This window comes from Salmo salar, chromosome ssa18, assembly GCF_905237065.1.
Source record: "Salmo salar chromosome ssa18, Ssal_v3.1, whole genome shotgun sequence".
NCBI lineage: Eukaryota > Metazoa > Chordata > Actinopteri > Salmoniformes > Salmonidae > Salmo > Salmo salar.
The window spans coordinates 20,517,361-20,543,252 of NC_059459.1; the positions used below are offsets into that span (position 1 = coordinate 20,517,361).

Below are 25,892 nucleotides of genomic sequence, written 5' to 3' on the forward strand. Positions count from 1 at the left end.
CCAACGCCACGTTGCACCACAGACTGTCCAGGAGTTGGCGGATGCTTTAGTCCAGGTCTGGGAGGAGATCCCTCAGGAGACCATCCGCCACCTCATCAGGAGCATGCCCAGGCATTGTAGGGAGGTCATACAGGCACGTGGAGGCCACACACACACTACTGAGCCTCATTTTGACTTGTTTTAAGGACATTACATCAAAGTTGGATCGGCCTGTAGTGTGGTTTTCCACTTTAATTTTGAGTGTGACTCCAAATCCAGACCTCCATGGGTTGATAAATTGGATTTCCATTGATTATTTTTGTGTGAATTTGTTGTCAGCACATTCAACTATGTAAAGAAAAAAGTATTTAATAAGATTATTTCTTTCATTCAGATCTAGGATGTGTTGTTTAAGTGTTCCCTTTATTTTTTTGAGCAGTGTATAATTTGGTCCATTTGATACATCATTTTTCAATCTAAAGTTCTGAGAGTTGTGAAATATACCCCTGAGAGTTAAGACTTCAATGGTGTTTCTAGAATAGTCCGATTATTCAAGAAACAGATCAAGTATAGCTATGATGTCTAGACTCAAGAGCTCTCTCAGTAAGTGATGCAATTGTATGAAATGCGTTGCCCTTCAAAGTGCTTTTTAGGTTAAGTCATATTCTGACAAACCCAAGATTGTGGAAATGGGATTATTTCAGTGTGACACATACACAATACTCCTGTTCCTAAAAGGATGTCTGATCACTGTGAACTGAAGAAGGGACAATCCTGTAATGTGTATTATTGAGGCATGCATATGTGAACATTTGTGTTGCATTGCTTCCACTGAGCCACAGAGCAAACCACCTGATTTAGAATAACCTACTACTTACTGCATGCATTCACTTTTTGACTGTATTCGTCAGGGGAGATACACAACACGTTGAGGCTTTTACGTTTTATTTGTTGGTAATGTTGGGCCAAAGATTTGACGTCAACCTCTTCTCCAAGGCCATGGGAAAGGCAGATTTCTCAATTATTCATGAAATTAAATAGCGGATGGTTATTTTCAAGATCGTCATACACATACGCTCTTCCACACACACACACACACACACACACACTCACACTTTTTACAACAGTGACATCATTCCTATTCCCATTGTTATAAGTATAAGTATTCAGGAAATTAGTCCAGCAATACGATCTATTCATGATCTGTTTTACTGTAGCCTATTGGAGGTCTTGATAACATAAAAGAGTTTCACTTCACTTTATATGTACTTAGCCTACTGTTACTGAAGTCAGTCAAGAGTTGGATTCGGTTAGATTGAGAGGGGGTGCGAATTGCCATTTTTTTGTCCCGCCAAATTGGCAAATTAGTAGGCGGATATGAGAAGTCACATGGTCTCTCTTTTCCCCTTTTCCCCACACTAACACACCCACTCCAAAGAGAGTACAGTATGCCCACACACAACACGCGGACGTACTCGCATCGTGCACACACAGCTGTTTAGATATTCACTAGCTACAATGCACATACGGATAATTTTTTTACACCATTGCAGTCAGAATGCATCGAAATCTGGAATACATTTAACACTTTTCCCTCTCGATCTTTGAATTCTAATTCTGTCCAGGACTGTGTTGGACTTCTGCCGTTAGATAGCCTACGAGGATACGATCACTGCCAAAAAGGTTTGATGTTTCAAATAGTTACTGCATACTATGTTGTCTGTTTCCTGTGGACTGGTTTTGTGCAAAGTGTTGTAGCACTCTGCGTCTTGATAATACTCATGGAAGGTGAAAGTCACTAGTCGATGTCGACTATAAATTGGCATGCATTTTCAACTTTTTGTCTTGATGCGATCCTCAATGGAGTAGCCGATTTCGAGTTTTCTAAGTATACTCGACTACGTCCATAATATACATAATCTCTATTTCCAGTGAGTTGAGTATCTTCGTTAGACTTTTGATTGATCTCATGCATGCAATTTTCTCTATTAGTCTGCTCTTCCATCACATCACATTGTTGGATGTGATTTTAAGCGTTAACTCTATTGAGTGCCTCGGTATGCTGCTTGCCAGTACGAATTAGCAGAGCATGGTATTTATTGTTTTACTCCTTTTTGAACATATGGTTGAATTCATTTACCATTTATTTTGATTAGAAGCCCCTCATCATTAGTTATTCTATGGGTACAATACAGGAAATGCTCTGCTGATTTTTTTCTGTAATTACTGTATATTATCTTCAAATAACAGTTTAAGTTATCTTTGGCATTTCATTGCAGAAAAAGTACATTGACTAGCCCACGTTTGACACTGTAAAACGAGTAAAATATTTGTTGCCACAATTTTTGTCCAGCCTTCATCACATCTAGTTGTGTTGATAAGAACGTGCTGACGACCCTGACATTGATCAGGCATAGTAGAGCAACAAAAGAAAGTATGTTGCCCACCACCCCAATGGGTGTTACTTTAACACCCGAGGTGCTAACTGCCCTCCAAAACTAGTTGATTTACATGAGGTGGTAACACAAAGCCCCTTTATGATGTTTTATTGACATTATTGTGGCTGTTGGCATGACTAGACGTAGGTGGTTATCGTTTCCTTCCCTCACAGATTACAGTTGACACGGGATTCTCTGTCTGCCTGCAGAGATAGTGGTTAGAGGTTTTGTATTTTATTTAGTTAAGAACAAATTCTTATTTACAATGTCGGCCTACCCCGGCCAAACCGTAATGACGCTGGGCCAATTGTGCACCGCCCTATGGGACTCCGAATCACGTCTGTTTGTGATACAGCCTGGAATCGAACCAGGGTCTGTAGTGACGCCTCTAGCACTGCGATGCAGTGCCTTAGACCGCTGCGCCACTCGGGAGCCCAAATTGTGTGTGTGTGCAAATCTTATTAGATTTCCTCAGCAATAAAATGAACTGATTTACTATTAATTAAGTTTCCTGTGAATTAAATACATTTTCAACATCTGGCCCCACTTGTTGACTAGCTCTGGTGAGAAACTGAAGTTTTGGTCTGTCCCCAACAGATTCCCAGAGCCAGCTGTCCTGCAGTGTGGCAGGTGAGGACCAGAGAGAGGGGAGGCGCGATCCTGAAGATTTGTACAGTATGAGTTTGGTGGAGATCAGACAGGCTGTTGGGTCCATGACCCTGTCCCTATCCAGCACAGACTCCAAGGAGAGGTACTTTGACCGGGTGGATGAGAGCGACCCTGAGTACCTCCGCAGCAGGAACATGTCACCTGAAATACAGCAGGACTTCAACATGATGGAGCAGAAGAAGAGAGTCACTCAGATTCTACAGAGTCCAGTATGTTGCTTGTTCTCTGTCTATGTTAATGTGTGTACACAGTACAGTCACTTTAATTATCTGGTTGCAGACCATCAAATGGCCTGAAAAGTTTTGCTCTTTGAGATCCAGGCCTATGTTTGTTGGGTCTTGTAGAGACACTACACCATTGATGTTTTCATCAAATCAAATATTATTGGTCATATACACATGGTTAGCAGATGTTATTGCGAGTGTAGTGAAATGCTTGTGCTTCTAGTTCCGACAGTGCAGCGATATCTAACATGTAATCTAACAATTGCACAACAACTACCGAATACACACAAATCTAAGTAAAGGAATGGAATAGGAATATATAAATATATGGATGAGCAATGACAGAGAGGCATAGCCAAGATGCAATAGATGGTATAAAATACAGTATATACACTACCGTTCAAAAGTTTGGGGTCAGTTAGAACAGCGAAAACTGGCTCTAACCAGAATAGAAAGAGGAGTGGGAGGCCCCGGTGCACAACTGAGCAAGAGGACAAGTACATTAGTGTCTAGGCGACTCTGGAATGCTGGCCTTCTAGGCAGAGTTCCTTTGTCCAGTGTCTGTGTTCTTTTGCCCATCTTAATCTTTTCCTTTTATTGGCAGATCTGCGGTATGGCTTTTTCTTTGCAACTCTGCCTAGAAGGCCAGCATCCTGGAGTCGCCTCTTCACTGTTGACGTTGAGACTGGTGTTTTGCGGGTATTATTTAATGAAGCTGCCAGTTGAGGACGTGTGAGGCGTCTGTTTCTCAAACTAGACACTCTAATGCACTTGTCCTCTTGCTCAGTTGTGCACCAGGGCCTCCCACTCCTCTTTCTATTCTGGTTAGAGTCAGTTTGCGCTGTTCTATGAAGGGAGTAGTACACAGCGTTGTACGAGATCTTCAGTTTATTGGCAATTTCTTGCATGGAATAGCCTTAATTTCTCAGAACAAGAATCGACTGACGAGTTTCAGAAGAAAGGTCTTTGTTTCTGGCCATTTTGAGCCTGTAATCGAACCCACAAATGCTGATGCTCCAGATACTCAACTAGTCTAAAGAAAGACAGTTTTATTGCTTCTTTAATTAGTACAACCATTTTCATCTGTGCTAACATATTTGCAAAAGTGTTTTCTAGTGATCAATTAGCCTTTTAAAATTATAAACTTGGATTAGCTAGCACAACGTGCCATTGGAACACAGGAGTGATGGTTGCTGATAATGGGCCTCTGTACGCCTATGTAGATATTCCATAAAAATCAGCTGTTTCCAGCTACAATAGTCATTTACAACATTAACAATGTGTACACTGTATTTCTGATCAATTTTATGTTATTTTAATGGACACTTTTTTTTGCTTTTCTTTCAAAAAACAAGGACATTTCTAAGTAACCCCAAACTTTTGAACGGTGGTGTACATATGAAAGGAGTAATGAAAGATATGTAAACATTATTAAAGTGGCCAATGATTTCAGGTCTGTATGTAGGCAGCAGCCTCTCTGTGTTAGTGATGACTGTTTATTAACAGTCTGTTGGCCTTGAGATATAAGCTGTTTTTCAGTCTCTCGGTCCCAGCTTTGATGCTCCTGTACTGACCACCCCGCTACCATTCAGAAGGCGAGAACAGGTAGTGGCTCAGGTGGTTGTTGTCCTTGATGATCTTTTTGGCCTTCCTGTGACATTGAGTGCTGTAGGTGCCCAGGACGGCAGGTAGTTTGCTCCCGGTGATGCGTTGTGCAGACCGCACCACCCTCTGGAGAGCCATGCGGTTGTGGGCGGTGCAGTTGTCGAACCAGGCGGTGATACAGCCCGACAGGATGCTCTCAATTGTGCATCTGTTGCGCCTTCTTCACCATACTGTCTGTGTGGGTGGACCATTTCAGTTTGTCTGTGATGTGTACTCCGAGGAACTTAACTTTCCACCTTCTCCACTGCTGTCCCGTCAATGTGGATAGGGGGGTGCTCCCTCTGCTGTTTCCTAAATTCCACGATCATCTCCTTTGTTTTGTTGACGTTGAGTGAGAGGTTGTTTTCCTGACACCACACTCCGAGTGGCCTCACCTCCTCCCTGTAGGCTGTCTCGTCGTTGTTGGTAATCAAGCCTACTACTGTTGTGTCGTCTGCAAACTTGATGATTGAGTTGGAGGCTTGCATGGCCACGCAGTCATGAGTGAACAGGGAGTACAGGAGGGGGCTGAGCACGCACCCTTGTGGGGCCCCCAGTGTTGAGGATCAGCGAAGTGAAGATGTTGTTTCCTACCTTCACCACCGGGAGGCAGCCCATCAGGAAGTCCAGGACCCAATTGCACAGGGTGGGGTTGAGACCCAGGGCCTCAAGCTTAAGGATGAGCTTGGAGGGTACAATGAACAGCATTCTTACATGGGTATTCCTCTTGTTCAGATGGGATAGGGCAGTGTGATGGCGATTGTATCATCTGTGGTCCTATTAGGGCAGTAAGCAAATTGAAGTGGGTCTAGGGGGATATGATCCTTGACTAGCCTCTCAAAGCACTTCATGATGACAGAAGTGAGTGTTACGGGGCGATAGTCATTTAGTTCAGTTACCTTTGTCTTCTTGGGTACAGGAACAATGGTGGCCATATTAAAGCGTGTGGGGACATCAGACTGGGATAGGGAGAGATTGAATATGTCCGTAAACACACCAGCCTGCTGGTCTGCGCATGCTCTGAGGACGCAGCTAGGCATGCCGTCTGGGCCGGCAGCGAGAGTTAACACGCTTAAATGTATTTTTCATGTTTGCCACAGAGAAGGAGAGCCCACAGTCCTTGGTAGCTGGCTGCGTCGGTGGCACTGTATTATCCTCAAAGCGGACAAAGAAGGTGTTTAGTTTGTCTGGATGCAACACGTCGGTGTCTGTGACGTGGCTGGTTTTCCTTTTGTAGTCCGTGATTGTCTGTAGACCCTGCCACATGTCTCGTGTCTAAGCCGTTGAATTGCTACTCCACTTTGTCTCTATACTAGAGGTCGGCTGATTTATGATTTTTCAACGCCGATACCGATTACTGGAGTACCAAAAAAAGCCGATACTGATTTAATCGGATGATTTTTATATATATTTGTAATGATGACAATTACAACAATACTGAATGAAAAATGAACCCTTTTATTTTAACTTAATATACACTGCTCAAACAAATAAAGGGAACACTAAAATAACACATCCTAGATCTGAATGAATGAAATAATCTTATTAAATACTTTTTTCTTTACATAGTTGAATGTGCTGACAACAAAATCACACAAAAATAATCAATGGAAATCCAATTTATCAACCCATAGAGGTCTGGATTTGGAGTCACACTCAAAATTAAAGTGGAAAACCACACTACAGGCTGATCCAACTTTGATGTAATGTCCTTAAAACAAGTCAAAATGAGGCTCAGTAGTGTGTGTGGCCTCCACGTGCCTGTATGACCTCCCTACAACACCTGGGCATGCTCCTGATGAGGTGGCAGATGGTCTCCTGAGGGATCTCCTCCCAGACCTGGACTAAAGCATCCGCCAACTCCTGGACAGTCTGTGGTGCAACGTGGCGTTGGTGGATGGAGCGAGACATGATGTCCCAGATGTGCTCAATTGGATTCAGGTCTGGGGAACGGGCGGGCCAGTCCATAGCATCAATGCCTTCCTCTTGCAGGAACTGCTGACACACTCCAGCCACATGAGGTCTAGCATTGTCTTGCATTAGGAGGAACCCAGGGCCAACCGCACCAGCATATGGTCTCACAAGGGGTCTGAGGATCTCAACTCGGTACCTAATGGCAGTCAGGCTACCTCTGGCGAGCACATGGAGGGCTGTGTGGCCCCCCAAAGAAATGCCACCCCACACCATGACTGACCCACCGCCGAACCTGTCATGCTGGAGGATGTTGCAGGCAGCAGAACGTTCTCCACGGCATCTCCAGACTCTGTCACGTCTGTCACATGTGCTCAGTGTGAACCTGCTTTCATCTGTGAAGAGCACAGGGCGCCTGTGGCGAATTTGCCAATCTTGGTGTTCTCTGGCAAATGCCAAACATCCTGCACGGTGTTGGGCTGTAAGCACAACCCCCACCTGTGGACGTCGGGCCCTCATACCACTCTCATGGAGTCTGTTTCTGACCGTTTGAGCAGACACATGCACATTTGTGGCCTGCTGGAGGTCATTTTGCAGGGCTCTGGCAGTGCTCCTCCGGCTCCTCCTTGCACAAAGGCAGAGGTAGCGGTCCTGCTGCCGGGTTGTTGCCCTCCTACAGCCTCCTCCACGTCTCCTGATGTACTGGCCTGTCTCCTGGTAGCGCCTCCATGCTCTGGACACTACGCTGACAGACACAGCAAACCTTCTTGCCACAGCTCGCATTGATGTGCCATCCTGGATGAGCTGCACTACCTGAGCCACTTGTGTGGGTTGTAGACTCCGTCTCATGCTACCACTAGCGTGAAAGCACCGCCAGCATTCAAAAGTGACCAAAACATCAGCCAGGAAGCATAGGAACTGAGAAGTGGTCTGTGGTCACCACCTGCAGAACCACTCCTTTATTGGGGGTGTCTTGCTAATTGCCTATAATTTCCACCTGTTGTCTATTCCATTTGCACAACAGCATGTGAAATTTATTGTCAATCAGTGTTGCTTCCTAAGTGGACAGTTTGATTTCACAGAAGTGTGATTGACTTGGAGTTACATTGTGTTGTTTAAGTGTTCACATAATTTTTTTGAGCAGTGTAAAACAAAATCAATTTAGTCTCAAATAAATAATGAAACATGTTCAATTTGGTTTAAATAATGAAAAAAAAATGTGTTGGAGAAGAAAGTAAATGTGCAATATGTGCCACATAAAAAAGCTAACGTTTAAGTTCCTTGCTCAGAACATGAATATGAAAGCTGGTGGTTCTTATAGGCACTTTAGTATTGCCAGCCTAATCTCGTGAGTTGATAGGCTTGAAGTCATAAACAGCGCTGTGCTTCAAGCATTGCTAAGAGCTGCTCGCAAACACAGTAAAGTGCTGTTTTGAATGAATGCTTACGAGCCTGCTGCTGCCGACCACCGCTCAGTCAGACTGCTCTATCAAATATCAAATCATAGACTTAATTATAATAAACACACTGAAATACAAGCCTTTGGTCATTAATATGGTAAAATCCGGAAACGATCATTTTGAAAAACAAAACGTTTATTCTTTCAGTAAAATACGGAACCATTCCGTATTTTGTCGCTACGGGTGGCAACCGTATGTCTAAATATTACTGTTACATTGCACAACCTTCAGTGTTATGTCAGAATTATCAAAAATTCTTGCAAATGAATTACGGTCTTTGTTAGGAAGAAACACAGTTCGCAACGAGCCAGGCAGCCCAAACTGTTGCATATACCCTGACTCTGCTTGCACTGAACGCAAGAGAAGTGACACAATTTCCCTAGTTAATATTGCCTGCTAACATGCATTTATTTTAATTAAATATGCAGGTTTAAAAAAATATTCTTCTGTGTATTGATTTTAAGAAAGGCATTGATGTTTATGGTTAGGTACATTTGTGCAACGAATGTGCTTTTTTCGCGAATGTGCTTTTTGTTAAATTGTCACCTGTTTGGCAAAGTTGACGCAGGACAAGCTGGTTAACCTAGTAATATCATCAACCATGTGTAGTTAACTAGTGAAGATTGATTGTTTTATATAAGATAAGTTTAATGTTAGCTAGCAACTTACCTTGGCTCGTTGCAGCCACAAGGTCCTTTTGACGCTGCACTCGTTTAACAGCTGGTCAGCCTGCCATGCAGTTTCCTCATGGATTGCAATCTAATTGGCCATGATCGGCGTCCAAAAAGGCCGATTTGTTATGAAAACTTGAAATCGGCCATGCCGATTAATCGGTCGACCTCTACTCTATACTGACATTTTGCTTGTTTGATTGCCTTGCAGAGGGAATAACTACACTGTTTGTATTTGGCCATATTCCCAGTCACCTTTCCATGGTTAAATGCGGTGGTTCGTGCTTTCAGTTTTGTGCGATTGCCGCCATCTATCCACGGTTTCTGGTTAGGGTAGGTTTTAATAGTCACAGTAGGTACAACAGCTCCTATGCACTTCCTTATAAACTCATTCACCGAATCAGCGTATACGTCAATATTATTCTCTGAGGCTACCCGGAACATGTCCCAATCCGCATGATCAAAACAATCTTGAAATGTGGATTCCGATTGGTCAGACCAGCAATGGTGGCAAAACGTTTAATCAACTGGCACCATGTTTTTGCAGTGTTAATATTTGTTGCAATGAAGTGAAATGTGCTACTTTCAGAGGAAACAATATTAAATATTAACCAGTCCAAAAATAAATGTCAGCTTTAATATACATTGTCTGACCAAGTTCACAGTTTAGCATTATTAAAGGTCCAATGTAGCCATTTTTATTTAAATATCAAATCATTTCTGGGTAACAGTTAAGTATCTTACCGTGATTGTTTTCAATTAAAATAGTCAGAAATGATAAAAAAATTGCTTCTTAGCAAAGAGCCATTTTCTCAAGCAAGATTTTTGCTAGGACTGTCAGGGAGTGGTCTGAGTGGGGAGGGGAAGAATGAAAACTAGCTGTTATTGGCAGAAAGGTTTGGAAAACATAATGGGCTTAGAACCTCTAGCCCAGGCAATTTGTGGGGAAACAACCTGTGGTTACCTAGGTTACCCCATTGGCTCACAGCAAAAAAAGTTTACATTTTATGGTTGTCTGCTTGTTTTAGTCAATTAAAAAACTACATTTTAAGAAAAGTAGAACATGTCTAAAGTTGACTTTTCAACATTGCCTGCTCTCGAGTGTTCTCACTACTTAGAAAAACGTTATATTGTAGGGCTTCCCTCATGCCCCATGATGTTGCTAGCTGCCACGTGAGTGCTAGCTAGCTAGCCAAGACCAACAACACAAAAGGACTATACATCTACAAGTGAGTGGAGTTACAAACGGACTATACTAAACAAGTTAAATGTCTTACCTGTGGGGAAATGCTTTCCACACATATAGTTACGTGTAGCCTACTTGGACAACAGGTCCCCACATTTCCCACTCTTCCATGCTGAAGTCACAGGGCTCTTCTCACAGGCTCCATTTCCCTACGTGAGAGCATTGCGAACCTTAGGTCTGGATTTTTTTAGCTGGTTACATGTACATTGAACGACACAGCAGCTCTTCAACATGTTTTGTTCTTTCTGTATAACAAAAAATCTACGACGAAGTTGTCTCTTACAATGGGGGTCAATGGGATTTTTGCAGGTTTTCCCCAATTTGTGGGTGTGGTCGATGGGGAATTACTTATTATCATGTGATAATGGCTGCCTGGTATTGTGATGGAAAAATGTCCATGATAATGTAGAATGTTCATTCTAACTGATGTGCCTCATATATAATGGAATGTATTTTTTGTAATGTCAGTTGAGTTGATTCAACAAATCACAGCACAGATTTATGGGTACAGTTCCTGCTTTTACTTTCTGCTTTGCTCCTATGGGTACACTCGCAATGGCCACAAGTCCACCCATTATGCCATCAATGACTTGAATGGGGATGCCCGTCTATTAAATCTATTTCTATGTTTGGAACTTTTTCTTATTGGTCTACTAATTTACCACCTGGTGATTACCAGGTGGTCACCAGGCAGGCCAAAACGCCATCCCACCAAAACAGGCTGAAATTTCAGGTTTTTTTTTTCAAACAGCTCTTACACTAAAAGGGCATTATCATCCTTTTTACAATTTTACCGTTTTATTTCAATTTCATCATAGTATGGAAATATATAAAACACAAGACAATCACGTTTTTGACTGCACTGGGCTTTTAATTAAATCAAATGGAGAGACAACAACATATAGGCATGAACAGAAGTATTGGCATCCACTGTATGTATTCCTATTTGACTCAAACCCTTGAGTATAAGCAGAAAATGTTGCCTACATGCACCGATGATAAATACATCATATATGCCATTGTGAATCAGAGGGGCAGATAATCAAGCAGTAAAATGTGGTTAGAGAGGCTGCTAGGAGGTGCAACAAACACATGCCTGTAAAAAATGAGATGAGCCCACGCTCATCTGTGATTGCATAACAGACCCCAACAAGTGGAACTTAGCTCATCACCATGGGAACCGCTCTGAAATGGTGTGGAATGCTGGCGTTCCACCAAAGAGCTTGCAGAATAATCGTCTTTTTTGGGAAGGGTACCCAAGATTCACAACAATACTGTGAGCATAAATTAATAGGCTGACTTAATGGGAGGGCTACCTCCCAGTCACCTCTATTCACATGGACATAAAGAGGGGTTTAGAAACCTCTAATGTGATTTGTGTAAACTTGTAATAAGGAGGGCCTTGTTAGGCCTGAAAGTACACTGTGCACCCTGTCCTAATGCGAACGGCTGAATAGACATGGAATTGGAACAGGGTCAAGGTGAAAAGTATTGCGTAAATGCACAGACCATACCAGCAGTTGAATAATATTTTTCTATATAATTTAGCCTAACAGGGTGGAAATTTATGAGTGGGACATAGACTAACAACATGAAACATGGACAAATGGATAAAACTCAGTGTTTATGTTTATTTAGCTTTGCACCATAGTTTCCCACCAAATAAATTATGACACTTCCTGAATGTGGGGTCATTGTAGGAAGAGGTTGTTTTCTTAAATGGAGAAGTACAACAAACTAACAGGGTGGAAAGTGGTATCAGGGACACAGAAAATATTAAATACAAGTATAGTAATAAATTCAATAATCATGAAAAAATGTTATTGATGAAAGAGACTAACTAGGACTATAAAATAAGGAAAGATTTGATTTATTTAATGCCTTATATTTCTTGTGGAAGTTGATAAATTACACCTGTGGACAGCAAAAACTCCTACATCCATGGACAAAAAGTGTTTAAAATGCATATAATTCCCTTTCAGGATCCATATTTTGGGTTTTTTAAGGTAAAGGACACCTGACCTTTATATTTAAATCCACATTTTACACCAAATAAGAAATTATATTTCCTAGGGACAGAAAAGGCACCGCAGAGTAGGAATGACCCAGCTAACATCCTTTCCTCATTTTCTTTGTGACCAGTGACCACTATCCTGGAGTGGTAAGCATTGATAGATGTAAGCCAGTGGTCATTGGAACTATTTTCACTGAGTCATGGATTCCAAGGTGTGTCATTTTAACATGTCATTGTTTGGTTTCCAGGTGTTTAAGGATGAACTGGAAGGACTGATCCAGGATCAGATGACGAAGGGCAATAATCCAACAGGGCTGCTGGCTCTGAGGCAGATAGCTGATCTGATCATGGCCAGTTCTATGGGAGGGCCAGGCTCCTTCACATCTCCTCTCAGTAAGTAGCTGTGTAGGTCTGCGCATTCTGCATAGTCTTTCAGTGATGCATCCTGATTCTCTCTGCATTGACAACGTTTTGGGACATGGAATTCACAAAAACGTGTGACATTGAGAGCCCTTATGCAGCAAAATTCTGCTCAATAACTTGTTGACCATATTCCGAATGTTTCTAAGTGAACCAAATGTTCCCGACTTTATAATGAATTACAGCTGTCTGGAGTGTAAATTATGTTGCCCTCCGCCTTTCAATGGCGGTCACTATGAACCCTAGGGCTAAAAAGTTCCATTTTAAAAACACTAGGAATGTGGCTTTGAGGTAATGGAGGCAGAACTGTCTCTTTATAAATCAACAGTCCCTCCTAAAGTGCTTGTAAAATAATAGGGTTCCGGTTTGTCCAATGCCCTTATACAGTAGGAAAAATATATACTACTCAGAGCTTTTATGAGAAGTACTGAGAACAGCCGCTTTTATGATCCAAAAGTTAAGCATGGGATGCTGAGATGTAGTGAGTTTATGAGGAAGACATTTTTTTTATAGCAATCATTTGAAGTAAATGTTGTAAGAGCGAGGCAGGACCATTTTAAGAGCTGCTCAAGTTAAACAAGTAAGCATAGATGGTGCTTGTAAGCTCAAACCAAAGAGAAATCAAATTACATTGACCGTGTCAAATTGCAACTTGAACATGAAGAATGTTCTTGTTTCATGAACATTCATAAATGTTATATCTCTGAAGTAGTATGAAAGGTTAACACACCAGCTTGTGTAAACACACAAAGAAAGCTGTAATTTGTGGTGGTTGTCACGAAGGCTGTGGGATGTTAGTCACTGTGCTCTCATCACATCAGTTCACTATGAATGCATGTGTTTTCTCCAGGCCTAGGGATGGTCACCCCGGTCAATGACCTCTATGGGGTAGAGTCTGCATCCTTTACTAAAGGGGAGAAACAGTGTCGCTGTAAGCTAGCCAGTGTCTACAGACTGGTGGACCTCTTCAACTGGGCCCATTTCACCAGCTCATACATTACTGTGAGTATTACCCTCATAAAAAACCTTATTAGACCTCTCTACTTACATGTAACACAAATTTAATGTAGCATTATAAGCACAGTAGGAATTGTGATTACTGTAGGCATGTCAAAACGACACATGGAGTCCTCAGTCACCCAATACACATTTTATTTTAGCAATTTTCAAGCATTGTTGAAATACAAATAAATAGTCTAGACGTTTTTATCTTGAGAATAGTCTACATCCAGTTTACTGTATGTAACCGGTGCAATGTTGTTCTTGGCAATGCCTTTTGACATTTTGCTTTTTGACCTTTTCCTTGTACAGATCCGGGTTAGCAAAGAACAAGACCATGTTCTTATCATCCCACAAGGGCTCTCTTTCACTGAAGTGACGGCTGGCAATCTGGTAGGTATAATGGTGCATGCATTTTCATATTCCAGATTTCTTAGAACTACCATAGAAAATAACAGTTTGTGCTTTCCTCCAGTGGGTGAACAACACTATCAGCAGTATCCAGAAAACCCCATTGAGGTGTGAATCATGCAGAATATGTGTTCAGACTATTGACATAAGCTACATAATCAATAACCAGCCACCCAGACAGCCTCTGGGTGTGCTGAGACACGCCTCACTCTACTTCACCAAGGGGTCAAGGAGAAATTACAGTTTTGTTGAATGGATGTTTTTCAGCTTGTTGTCAGCATGTAGTTGCCAATAGTTACAGTATTGATGGAGCGCTAAGTCCCAATAGAATGATAACTAGATTACTTGTAATCCTCTTGCAGTATCATCATAATAACAACTGAATATAGTTTAACTAATAATTCAAATAAGGAAAAACAACAGTGGAATAATGAATCTATTTTAATAGTGCAGCAATATGGTAGCACAGTTTAAAATGTTTGTATTTAACTAGGCAAGTCAGTTAAGAACATTCTTATTTACAATGACGGCCTACAGTGAGTTGGAATAATTCCCAGTACAGTTGTGCGGCTTTGCATCCGACTCAGTATCTGGTTGCCATGGTAGCCCTACTGATATTGTGTCCTGGTCTGCTTCCAGGTGAAAGTGAACATGATTGGTGACGTTGTCGACCAGGGATCCACCTACCTGGAGGTGGACCACTTTGGCTTCAGCCCTCACTCTGCTATCTATTCCATGCGCCCTGACATCAGGTGTATCATACACATCCACACCTCTGCCACCGCTGCAGTGAGTACACTCTCAACTAAAACTCAATGAGTGGCCATGTCACCTGGCCATGATACTCAATGACTGAGTTAACCAATAAGGCCCGAGGGGGTGTGGTATATGGCCAATATACAAGGGCTAAGGACTGTTCTTATGCACGACGCAACGCGGAGTGCCTGGACACAGCCTTTAGCCGTGATATATTGGCCATATATCACAACCCCCAATGTGCCTTATTGCTATTATAAACTGGTTGCCAACATAATTAGAGCAGTAAAAATAAATGTTTTGTCATACCCGTGTTATACGGTCTGAAATACCACGGCTGTCAGCCAATCAGTATTCAGGGCTCGAACAACTCAGTTTATAATTAAGAGGAACCTCTTGGTTTTGTTATTGTTTGTACTGTAAGTACACCTAATGTACTAGTACTGTTGCCTTTTGAGGTCGTCTCTTGTAGTTCATGCAATATGTCTGATGTTTTACCAGCCGGAAATCAAATAAAAGGTGCCTTTAGGTAGTTGTTGTTGACACAGCATAGTCACGGTTGCTTTTATCCTGAATTCACAGGTGTCCTCAATGAAATGTGGCATCTTGCCAATTTCCCAAGAGGCTCTGGTTCTGGGCGATGTTGCATACTTCAGTTACCAAGGCTTTTTGGATGATCAAGACGAGAAGGTGGAGTTCCAGAAAGCCCTAGGGCCCACTGCCAAGGTAACTATTGGTTTCTTTAACAACACCAACAGGTATTGTAGTGTGTGCCGTACATAGAAACAGAACACACAGAATTCCATCACCATGGAGATTAGACTGCCTGCCATTTAATCAAACTGTTACTGTAGTAATTGGTGTTTTTACACAGGTATAAGAGCATTCTAAATGTAATGTGTTACTGGAAGTTGTTTTCACTTCAATTCTTTTTCTTCATGTATTTGTATTCACTTATTCATTTCACCTTTTGAACTTGTTGTTATCCCTCGCTTCATCTTTTTGCAGGTGCTCGTTCTGAGGAACCATGGTCTGGTTGCTCTGGGGGAAACTATAGAGGAGGCTTTCCACTACATTTACCACTCACAGCAGGCTTGTGAAATCCAGGTAACACTTTAATTCATCAGCCACACTTGTTCTACCACATCATTGTATAGGTCATGAAATAGTTAGTTCACTGCTATTTCTGTGTTCTTATCATTTAAATTCGATGAGGGCGTGTTGCGATCCAATATACAGAATGTGTTATTTTGCTTCACTTAACCTGTGTGGTCTAAACACATCAGTATGTATTAAATTAATAACTACGTGTACGCTACATGACCAAAGGTATGTGGACACCTGCTTGTCGAACATCTCATTCCAAAATCATGGGCATTAATATGGAGTTGGTACCCCCTTTTGCTACTCTTCTGGGAAGGCTTTCCACTAGGTGTTGGAACATTGCTGCGGGGACTTGCTTCCATTCAGCCACAAGAGCATTAGTGAGGTCGGGCACTGATGTTAAGTGATTAGGCCTGGCTCGCAGTCGGCCTTCCGATTCATCCCGAAGGTGTTCGACGGGGTTGAGGTCAGGGCTCTGTGCTGGCCAGTCAAGTTCTTCCACACAGATCTCGACAAACCATTTCTGTATGGACCTCACTTTGTGCACAGGGGCATTGCCATGCTGAAACAGGAAAGGGCCTTTCCCAAACTGTTGCCACGAAGTTGGATGCACAGAATCATCTAGAATGTCATTGTATGCTCTAGCATTAAGATTTCCCTTCACTGGCACTAAGGGGCCTAGCCTGAACCTTGAAAAACAGCCCAAGACCATTATTCCTCCTCCTCCAAACTTTACTGTTGGCACTATGCATTCGGGCAGGTAGCGTTCTCCTGGCATCCGCCAAACCCAAATTCGTCGGACTGCCAGATGGTGAAGCGTGACTTATCACTCCAGAGAATGCGTTTCCACTGCTCCAGAGTCCTATGGCGGCGAGCTGTACACCACTCGAGCCGACGCTTGGTATTGCGCATTGTGATCTTAGTCTTGTGTGTGGCTGCCCAGCCATGGAAACCCATTTCATGAAGCTCCCGACGAGCAGTTATTGTGCTTACGTTGCTTCCAGATGCCATTTAGAATTTAGTGTTTCGGTAGTGAGCGTTGCAACCTAGGATGGACGATTTTTGCGTGCTTCAGTACTCAGTGGTCCCATTCTGCGAGCTTGTGTGGCCTACCACTTTGCGGCTGAGCTGTTGTTGCTCCTAGACGTTTCCACTTCACAATAACAAGACATACAGTTGACCAGGGCAGAAATTTGACGAACTGACTTGAAAAGGTGGCATCCTATGATGATGGTGCCATGTTGAAAGTCACTGAGCTCTTCAGTAAGGCCATTCTACTGCCAATGTTTGTCTATGGAGATGTGCTCGATTTTATACACCTGTCCGCAACGGGTGGGGCTGAAATAGCTGAATCCACTAATTTAAAGGGGTGTCCACATACTTTGTATATATAGTGTATATTAGGTATGTACCCATATCCAATATTTTCCTTGCCAAAAAACCCGATACCGATATTAAACATTTTAAGCATTCTAGTTAAGTTAAATAGTTGAAACACACACACTGACCAAAAAGTTATTTTGTTGGCATTTACGTATGTCTCCATTACCAGTAAAACATAATCAAAACCTATTTCTTTCACTTACTTGCTGTGCTGTTTCATTGTTCATTTGTTTAGTCGTTTCATTCTCAACCAGGATTTCATCATACATGTCAAGCAGAGAAGTTTCAGCTCTGTCTGTCTGTGGCCTTTCTTCCTCGGTGCACACTGTCACTGTGTCGGTTTCCATCTTGTCCAGCTGTGTCTGTAACATTTCACGTAAACCCTGTTTCTTGTCTGCATCGAAGTAGCGGTCCTTGTACCTAGCATCGAGCATGGTGGCATCACAGTAAAGAGGCTCAGAGAGAATGCCACCGAATCGCTTGTTCACAGCCTCTTGTACAGTACTTTTGCAAGTTTAACCCCACGGTCTGTCGGAAGTTTTGTTTTGTTGAGCAGGCGTTTCAATGCCGTGACACAGGGAATTACGTCTGCTGCAGACGCAGTTGATGAGCTTATTTCTCGAGTCAGTTGTTCGAATGGAGCTAGGAGTGTGTTCATGTTTCAAACATGTTCTCAAATGCCATTGAAATGGCAGCAGCGGTATGAGAACCAGCACATTCTTGAGCATGCATTACGACTTTCCTCAGTACGAAATCCTTGTCGACCCACTGTGCTGTCAGACTCAGCATGCTCATGGGGCTGACATCGCTGGTCCAAATGTCAGTCGTGAAGCTAATAGCAGTGACGCCCATGGCAAGTAGCTCATGGATGTGTGTTTCAACAATACTGTGTAACTCCTTTAGGGCTACATCTGAAAAATAGCGTCTACTTGGTAGTGTGAATTCCATTATCTTGCCGTTAATGGGTTTCGCCTTTGAGTTGTCTAGCTGAAATTTTCTTACTCTTTCAAATGACTGCTCGACTTGAACTTGTTTAGTTGTTGGAAGTGTGCGCCTGCTTTTGTTCTAAGTAGTCGCTGAACTTCAAAATAGATCCACACAGCAGACATTGTGGGCTAGGTTAGGAATGCTGTGTAGCGCTGTATTTTTCGTGGCGTCATTACGTCATCTACCTACGTTGCTATAGGTATGCACGTCAGCTTGGACATTGGTTTTGCACATCGCCGTTAAACTAGACATCAGGCCGGTGTTGGAATTTTTAACTGATGTCGGCCGATTCCGATATGCTTACTGATATATCGTGCATCCCTAGTGTATATATAAATCACTGGGTTATACTTGTAGAATGGTTTCCCTCATGTAAAGAAAAATGGTCCCTAGTTTTGGAAAGGAATCAAACTTGGTGTTGGTTGTTTTCCAATTGAATGGTGTTACATTCTCTGCATGAGAGAAAAAATTGTGATAAGTCAGACATCTGTTAAAACAAAGCTAAATCAAGGACTCTGTCTTTGAAACCACTGTTCTCAAAGAGCACCAGGTGGAGTTCAGTGTTCTAGGACTTGGTTGAGTCTCATTGTAGCTCATAGCTCTATGTGGAACAGACAGATAGTATTCTCTTATATGTGTCTGGGATAGTGTTTCAATTGAGCAGGTCATTCCACATGTGGTCAGTCTTGGATTTCTGTGCTTTATTAACCTCTACTGTTGCACCTTGAAATTTGAATTGATTTTCCCTTACAAAAAATATATAAACTCCTACAAAGATGTCCATTAATTATTATCCACATAATAATTCACATTTCCTGTTGCTGCAGGATCATTTTTCTTGCTGTAGCAAACTGGTTCAAATTAAGATCCTACGTCTGTAGTTTTAGACTTTACTCATTATTAGCTAGACCTGGTCTTTTCACATGGTCAAGACAAACTCCTGGTCTTAACTATGATATGTGTTTTTGATGTGGCCTTTCAGGTCAGTGCTCTGCAGTGTTCTGCAGGAGTGGAGGACCTGGTGCTCCTGGACAGGGAGAGGCTCAAGCCCCTGACCCACGGAGTGGCTGCTGCCGGGGTCACCGTGGACAGCGAGGTCAAGTGGAAAGTAGGCGAGGCAGAGTTCGAGTCACTCATGAGGATGCTGGACAACCTGGTAAGTGACCTCACTATTTTATCTGACTTTTCCCACAATGCTTTGCGTTTCCTCTCCCATGCACATCCTGAGGATGTGTGGGAATACACTGACATCATAATCCCAACCAGATCTCCCATGAATCAAACATGGGAGGTCATGAATGCCAGCTGTAGCTCCTTGAACTAATGCACGATTATTGTCCCATATAACCTATTAAAGAGTGCCACACCGTTGGGGGTTTATCATAGATGAATGTCCAATCTTAGGCTGCGGCTAGCAGACTGTTTGCTAATGCTGGGTCTGTTTAGCATCCCCTGTAGATAACTGTGTGATGTTCAGAGGGCTTCTCCCCTTTAAACACTACTATCTCAACATCACTACTAATGATAAGGGACAGACACAATCTCTGGGCACAGCACACCCTGCTCTGAGAAAGCCTCTACTGAAACTACTAATGACATGCCACTTCCTGGGTAGGCTACAGCTGTGTTAGCTTGTACAGCTCTGTGTCATCATAGCCCGCCTCCCCCATCATGGATTCCAGATGGCAGGCCATGCTGTGTGGAGTAAAGAGCACAGACCACACAATCCTTCAGAGTCGATTGACTGGAAAACTCAACACACTCCCTGGGTTCCGCTCAACATGGTTGAGTTTGGGGTTTGCGGTCCCCCACCCCCCTTTTCTTTGATGTGTTCCACACAACATTTCCCCTGCCAACTGCACTGTGTGGCCAGACTTTATCTATTCCCTTTGAAATCAGGCACTTCTGAAAGTGTTGTTTATATGTACTGTACAAAGTGTTCCAACAATGTAAAGAATGTCTTCACTAGAGAGGCTGAACATTGGGTGTTCTAGGAACTGCTTAAACCACTGGCTTTAGTCATTTTTATGGAGTGTAAGGTTTCACATGGTTAAAGATGGAAATAATCTTACAAACCTTGATGGAAAACTGTAGGACCAATGTCCGAAAACTTGTTTTTGGGAGATTGATTTTATATGCTGCCAAGGTGCGAATCACTTAAACAGAGAACACCTTGTGGTACTGAGCTTAATTATTTTGCACAAACCTTTTCCTTGAAAATCACATTTCCTAATTAACATTCATGTATAGAGGCTTTACAGTTGATGGATAACAGGCGGCAGAGTTTTCATGGAGTCCATTTTGACAGGTGGACTAAAACAATGTCTCTGTGTTGCTAGGGTTACCGGACAGGCTACGCATACCACCACCCCATAGTGAGGGAAAAGATTCGGACCAAAAACGACGTGGAGATTCCTGCCACGGTCTACACTGTCCCGTTGGTTGACAGTGATCTGGGTCAGAGAAAACCGTTTAACGTCCTGGTGCAGAAACAGAAGAGGGAGAGGACCCGCTGGCTCAACTCTCCCAACAGCTACCTGAAGGTCAATGTGCCTGAACATTCACCCAGTGGAGAGTGCAGCCCCAGGACCAAGACCATGGTGAGCTGCTATAAACATTGTTCTTCAATCTATCTTGTGTACTGGTAGACATGCAGTATTATCTCTATTGCTTCAACCTAACAATCTGTGTTCCTATGGCAGAGCTAAAATATTTGCTCATATATAAGGCCAGAGATTGCCAGAGCAGTTTTAAATGTGTGGGTTAGCCTGCCCTCTTGTGGAATCTTGTGTAACTGTATGTATGAAACACCAACATTTTTCTACATAAAATCTTCTTTGCTTACCCAATGCATCAAATGTGTTAATGAGCTCCAGTCTGAAATGTCTTTATTAAAACAATATCTTTCCTTTTAGTGGATGAAATCTGAAGAGACCAGCAATGGCACTGGCACCCCCATAAAGATCGAGGACCCCAACCAGTTTGTTCCCCTTAACACAAACCCCACTGATGTTCTGGAGAAGAGGAACCTGGTGAGCTAGAGCATTGTGTTTTCTAATCATGTTCCTGATTGAAAGTTCAGACATATTGGGCTGGGATGAATATTGAGTTCAACAGCCTGACCATAGGAGGTACTATTGAACTCTCTTCCCAAGCAAATTGGTATTGATCGCAGTGACCTATAGGGTGCAACCTGTCTCCCTTTGGCATGACAGCTGGGTGGACCAGAGGATCAATCAGTCATAAAGCCTTTCTGTTAATTTTTATGGAGTCAAAATGTGGTGTCACTGAATCATTTCAGAACAAAAATAGACTAAATAGACTTCCGTTAGTCTAGGGACTCATTTGGGTGTAGTAGATAGTTCTAATTACCCAGAGTTATGCCAATGTCTTGAAAACAGAACTTACAATTATTTGTAATGGAAATTTGTTTTTTTAGATAAGGCAACAGAACACTGGTGATCATATGACTTCAGGACCAAAGTCCCATCTTCTAGCTGGCATCGTTGTGGACACCATACCAGGACCTGTAAGTAGTTGGATCAACATCACACCACACAACCCTAACATGATATGTCTTTCCACTAAATGTTTTCCTTTTGCGTCCCTTTGATATTTTAAGTAGAAATTGTGCACCAATAAAATAAATAAAAAAGCCCGTTATATTAAATGAAGTGCCCTCTAATATAGACCACATGGAGAATTCAATAAATCAGATGTATACTATGACTAAGGGACTTGCAAAAGTGGCAAAATTAAGCATTTTGACATGTCCATTTTGACATGTCCGTCAACCCTGTGTCACCTCTAGGGAGATTTTAACTCCATCATTTCAGCCAAGTTTTCACCATCATTCTAAAGCCCGAGTTATTTTGTTGCTTTGACAGTCATTTCTGAAGATGATCATTTATTTAATGTGATTTGTGATTCATTTACGTCTGTCCCTTATTATAAAGTCAACCCAGTTACCTGAACTCAATTCTCGTTTTATAATGGTGAAACTATTCCTTTTTTAAATATTTCTTTCAAAAGGAACATTGAACAATGGCCATTTTCTGGTGTTTTGTGGTGGAAAACTGAGTGTCGAGCACAACATGTCAACCCTGTTATCCATAGGCTAGAAATGTTTTTTTGTTTTGTTGTGAAGCTTGCGTTCCCTGTTGCACAAAACACACTTCCATTCCAACTTGCTTTTTTATAAAGTTGAAAATGTGCTCTTTATGACAGAATATTACTGCACTGTTGGAGCTACAAATACAAGCATTTGCTACACCCGCAAAAACATCTGCTTAACATGTGTACATGACAAATAACATTTGATTTGTCACAAGAGATTTTATGGCTGATTTAAGATTAAATCATCAACCCTGTCACATTATTTGGCACTGTGTATAGCACTTACTATAGTCCATTTTTTTATTTAAGCTGTTGAGATGGGGGGAAAAAAGAAGAGAAAAAAAAAACGATTTTTATAAAGTTGAACATGTGATCTTTATGACAGAATGTTAAAATTAATTAAAATCAACAACAACAAAAAATTGGCAAGTTACACTTCTCAAAAGGCACCTAATTGGTGGAACTGCCCATATGGTAGTGAGTTTCATAGTTGTCGTGATCAGAAGTCTAATGTGGGTCTTCGTTGGTCCATCCTTATATTATGTGTTCAGTGAAGTAGTTGGGTTGGAGATCACAGGTATGTATTGACCTTACCAATGGTTTTAGGTTTAACTGCATTTGTGGCGCTCATTGGTCACTAAGCAGTATGTCTAGCAGTTAAAAGTTTAACCCCATTTTTATGTACCTCTCTCCCCTCAGGCCTTTATCATTGAGGATGAGGAACAGACACGCTCTCTTCCTCCCAACCCCTTCAGTGAGCTGACAGAGAAAATGCTAGAAGAGTATAAGAGTGTTTTGGAGCAAAGGCAGCTGGGTCAGGATGGTATGATTCTCCCCTATCTCATTACAAATATCAACTCTGTCATAATGAAGATAATTTTATTCCCACCTCTGTTATCTACAGTAGTGATGACTAGGGCCCAAAGTTTTACTTGGCCAGGCCCTATTGATAACCCTTGAACTTTGAACTTGCAGATGCTGATGATGTCACAGATGAGATGACAACTTTTGACGAGTCCACCATCTCACTGTCCCTGTCTCCACTCATGTCTCCAGCCAAAGGTATAGGCTATTTCATTAGAAAGGGACAAGACCATTGTGTGAAATAGAGTTTCAATGAGATGCTTAATTCCTAAATCAGGGCATTCCTTCTCTTAAACATTGGTTCTAATCCATAGAGTTTTGGAAAGGGGGCACTACAGACAAAATTGTCATATTCGTACTTCCTGTAAAGGAGTATTCTTCTTTTTTTTAAGTGTATAAGTGCTTCGTTCACCAACCCTTCCTCACTGACTTGGTTTCTTCCTGTTAACAGAGATCATACCCAATGGGAACGACTATATGGAAGAACTGGAGGAGAAACTGAACATCAAGGTATCCAAGATCAGCGTCAGCACCACAGAAACGGTTGAAATCTCCATAACAGAGAAATCAGGGGGAGACAAGACCCCTGAGAGCCAAACCAAGTCCCCAAAGAAGAAGAAAAAGTTTCGCACTCCCTCCTTCCTAAAAATGAGTAAAAAGAAGGAGAAGGCTGAGGCCTAGAGGGAGAGAACCTGAAGAAAGCCAGGTCAGCTTGTTTGGTATGAGATGAGATCATAGGATGAGGTGCGTTCCTTAGAGAGGGAATGTATGACTCACTAAGATCTTAATAGATCTCCAGCTTTTGGGAGGGAGCAACTGTGACAATAAGCCTGTTATTACAATCTTCTTATTACTCAATTACTTCCTCTGAGGACTCCACACATGAATAGTAGGCATGGCGATGAACATGTAGTGTATCAGCTTTATTGTTCTCAGTATGTACAATAGCCAATTCGCCATTGTGTAATCAAAACACATGATAGTATATAGCTACAGAAACGAATTCTTTAAAATAGAAAACTCACCGAAATACCACATTTTGCCTGCTATGTATTTGTGGTCAGATCCTTTTTCCAGTCGGCTCATCCTTGAATGTACAGTAGCCCATAGTTGAAGGTAAGACATGTACATGTCATGAGGCAGTGTCAAGTGAGTGTCATATCCTGGTGCCTGGATGTATTGAATGTAGAAGAAGTGTGGTTGGTTTGTATCTGGACCTAGACATAATAATGCTGTTTTAGTAGAGTTTTATGAGTAGGATAAAGTATGGGTTGTAGTTGTGTTTATGATTATTCGGTTCACATTTTGATATACACTACAGTACATATTTGTGTTCTTAATAATCCATTTGTTATACATAATACTTTTAACAATGCAAGACAGAGAAGGCAATTTTAGCTAGGCAGAAACGTTTCAACTTTTATTTATGCCAGTGATATTATTTTAGTGGTTGCTGCTTATTCGTTATTGTGACTAAATGGACTGAAAGTATGATGATTAATACAATCTCCAGGAGCTCAATATTGCTGAATACGTTTTACCACATTCACCGATTATGTAGGCATGGATATCATATGACTGAAAGCGAAATGACAAATGTAATGATGTGAGATAGCTAGGCCTATGTAAGGCTATGGAAATGTTATATGAATGTGAAAGACTTGTTGAGACAGTATTTTGATAGATCATTTGAAAGTTGATTAGGCCATACAAATGTAATAAAATGTTTAACGGATGCCCCTCTTAACATATTTTTTTTTGTTGAGAAATCTGACATTGAAGGAAGAAATGCAAGATTATAGCAAAAAACAAATGTTGTGAAGCTTCCAGTAGAGATATTCAACTTCCTCTCTGATTATGGCTACATTGTACCTTTTTTGCCTCCCCAAGAGGCTAAAATATCTTGATTAGGTCACCAGGTGTTAAACTAAGGTCACTATAGTAGTTTAACAAGAGGGAGTCTACTTTTCACAAACATTTAATTAAATGTGTGTGGCCTTAATAGCAATATGTTATAAAAAATAAAAAAAAAAGCTGTTCTCTGGACCTGAGTTAAACCTAAAGACAGTAAAACATCCAGAGATGGTATAAATCGAGGATTGGATTTATCCCAGTAAGCAATGTGAATGATTTGCTTCAATCCAAAAGGAGAAACATGGTTTTCCTTTGTAAATACTGTGTTTTGTGAAGCTGTTTTTAAATGCAATACTGAAATGAAGGTTGATCAATTTGTTACGGTCTGACATTTTATTTAGTATGTTTTGATGCTTGTCAGTTTATGGTCTGTTGAAGTATTACAAGCTTAGATGCATAAACCCAGTATATCGTGTTCACATTCCCAGTTTGTAACCTGCATTACTAATATATTACTTATATTGTTCTTGTTCTTTTGTTTGAATTGCTTTTGTATGGACTGAGCTTTTGTAATATAACTTGTGCTCTGTATAGCAGCTTCATAGAATTTCATTACATTCCTTAGGAAATGACATTTCACAACATATAATAAAAACAGTGTGCGTTTACGTGATTGTTTTATTTTACCATGGTCCATTGTTGATTGAAACATACAGTATTGCTTGCGTTCTTTTCTATATTT

At 41.6% G+C, this 25,892-nt stretch overlaps 1 protein-coding gene across 1 annotated transcript; it reads left to right on the forward strand.

Annotated features, from left to right (window-relative positions):
* The first annotated feature begins 1,377 nt into the window (after positions 1-1,377).
* On the forward strand, positions 1,378-25,818 carry LOC106577021 (gamma-adducin). The gene is made up of 15 exons (XM_014154668.2): positions 1,378-1,662; positions 3,015-3,295; positions 12,505-12,649; positions 13,527-13,678; positions 13,988-14,068; positions 14,726-14,875; positions 15,425-15,568; positions 15,851-15,949; positions 19,299-19,472; positions 20,656-20,916; positions 21,232-21,348; positions 21,756-21,845; positions 23,132-23,255; positions 23,408-23,494; positions 23,748-25,818. The coding sequence occupies exons 2-15, from the start codon at positions 3,095-3,097 to the stop codon at positions 23,975-23,977; spliced, it is 2,055 nt and encodes a 684-aa protein (XP_014010143.1). The 5' UTR covers positions 1,378-1,662; positions 3,015-3,094; the 3' UTR covers positions 23,978-25,818.
* The last annotated feature ends 74 nt before the right edge of the window (positions 25,819-25,892 follow it).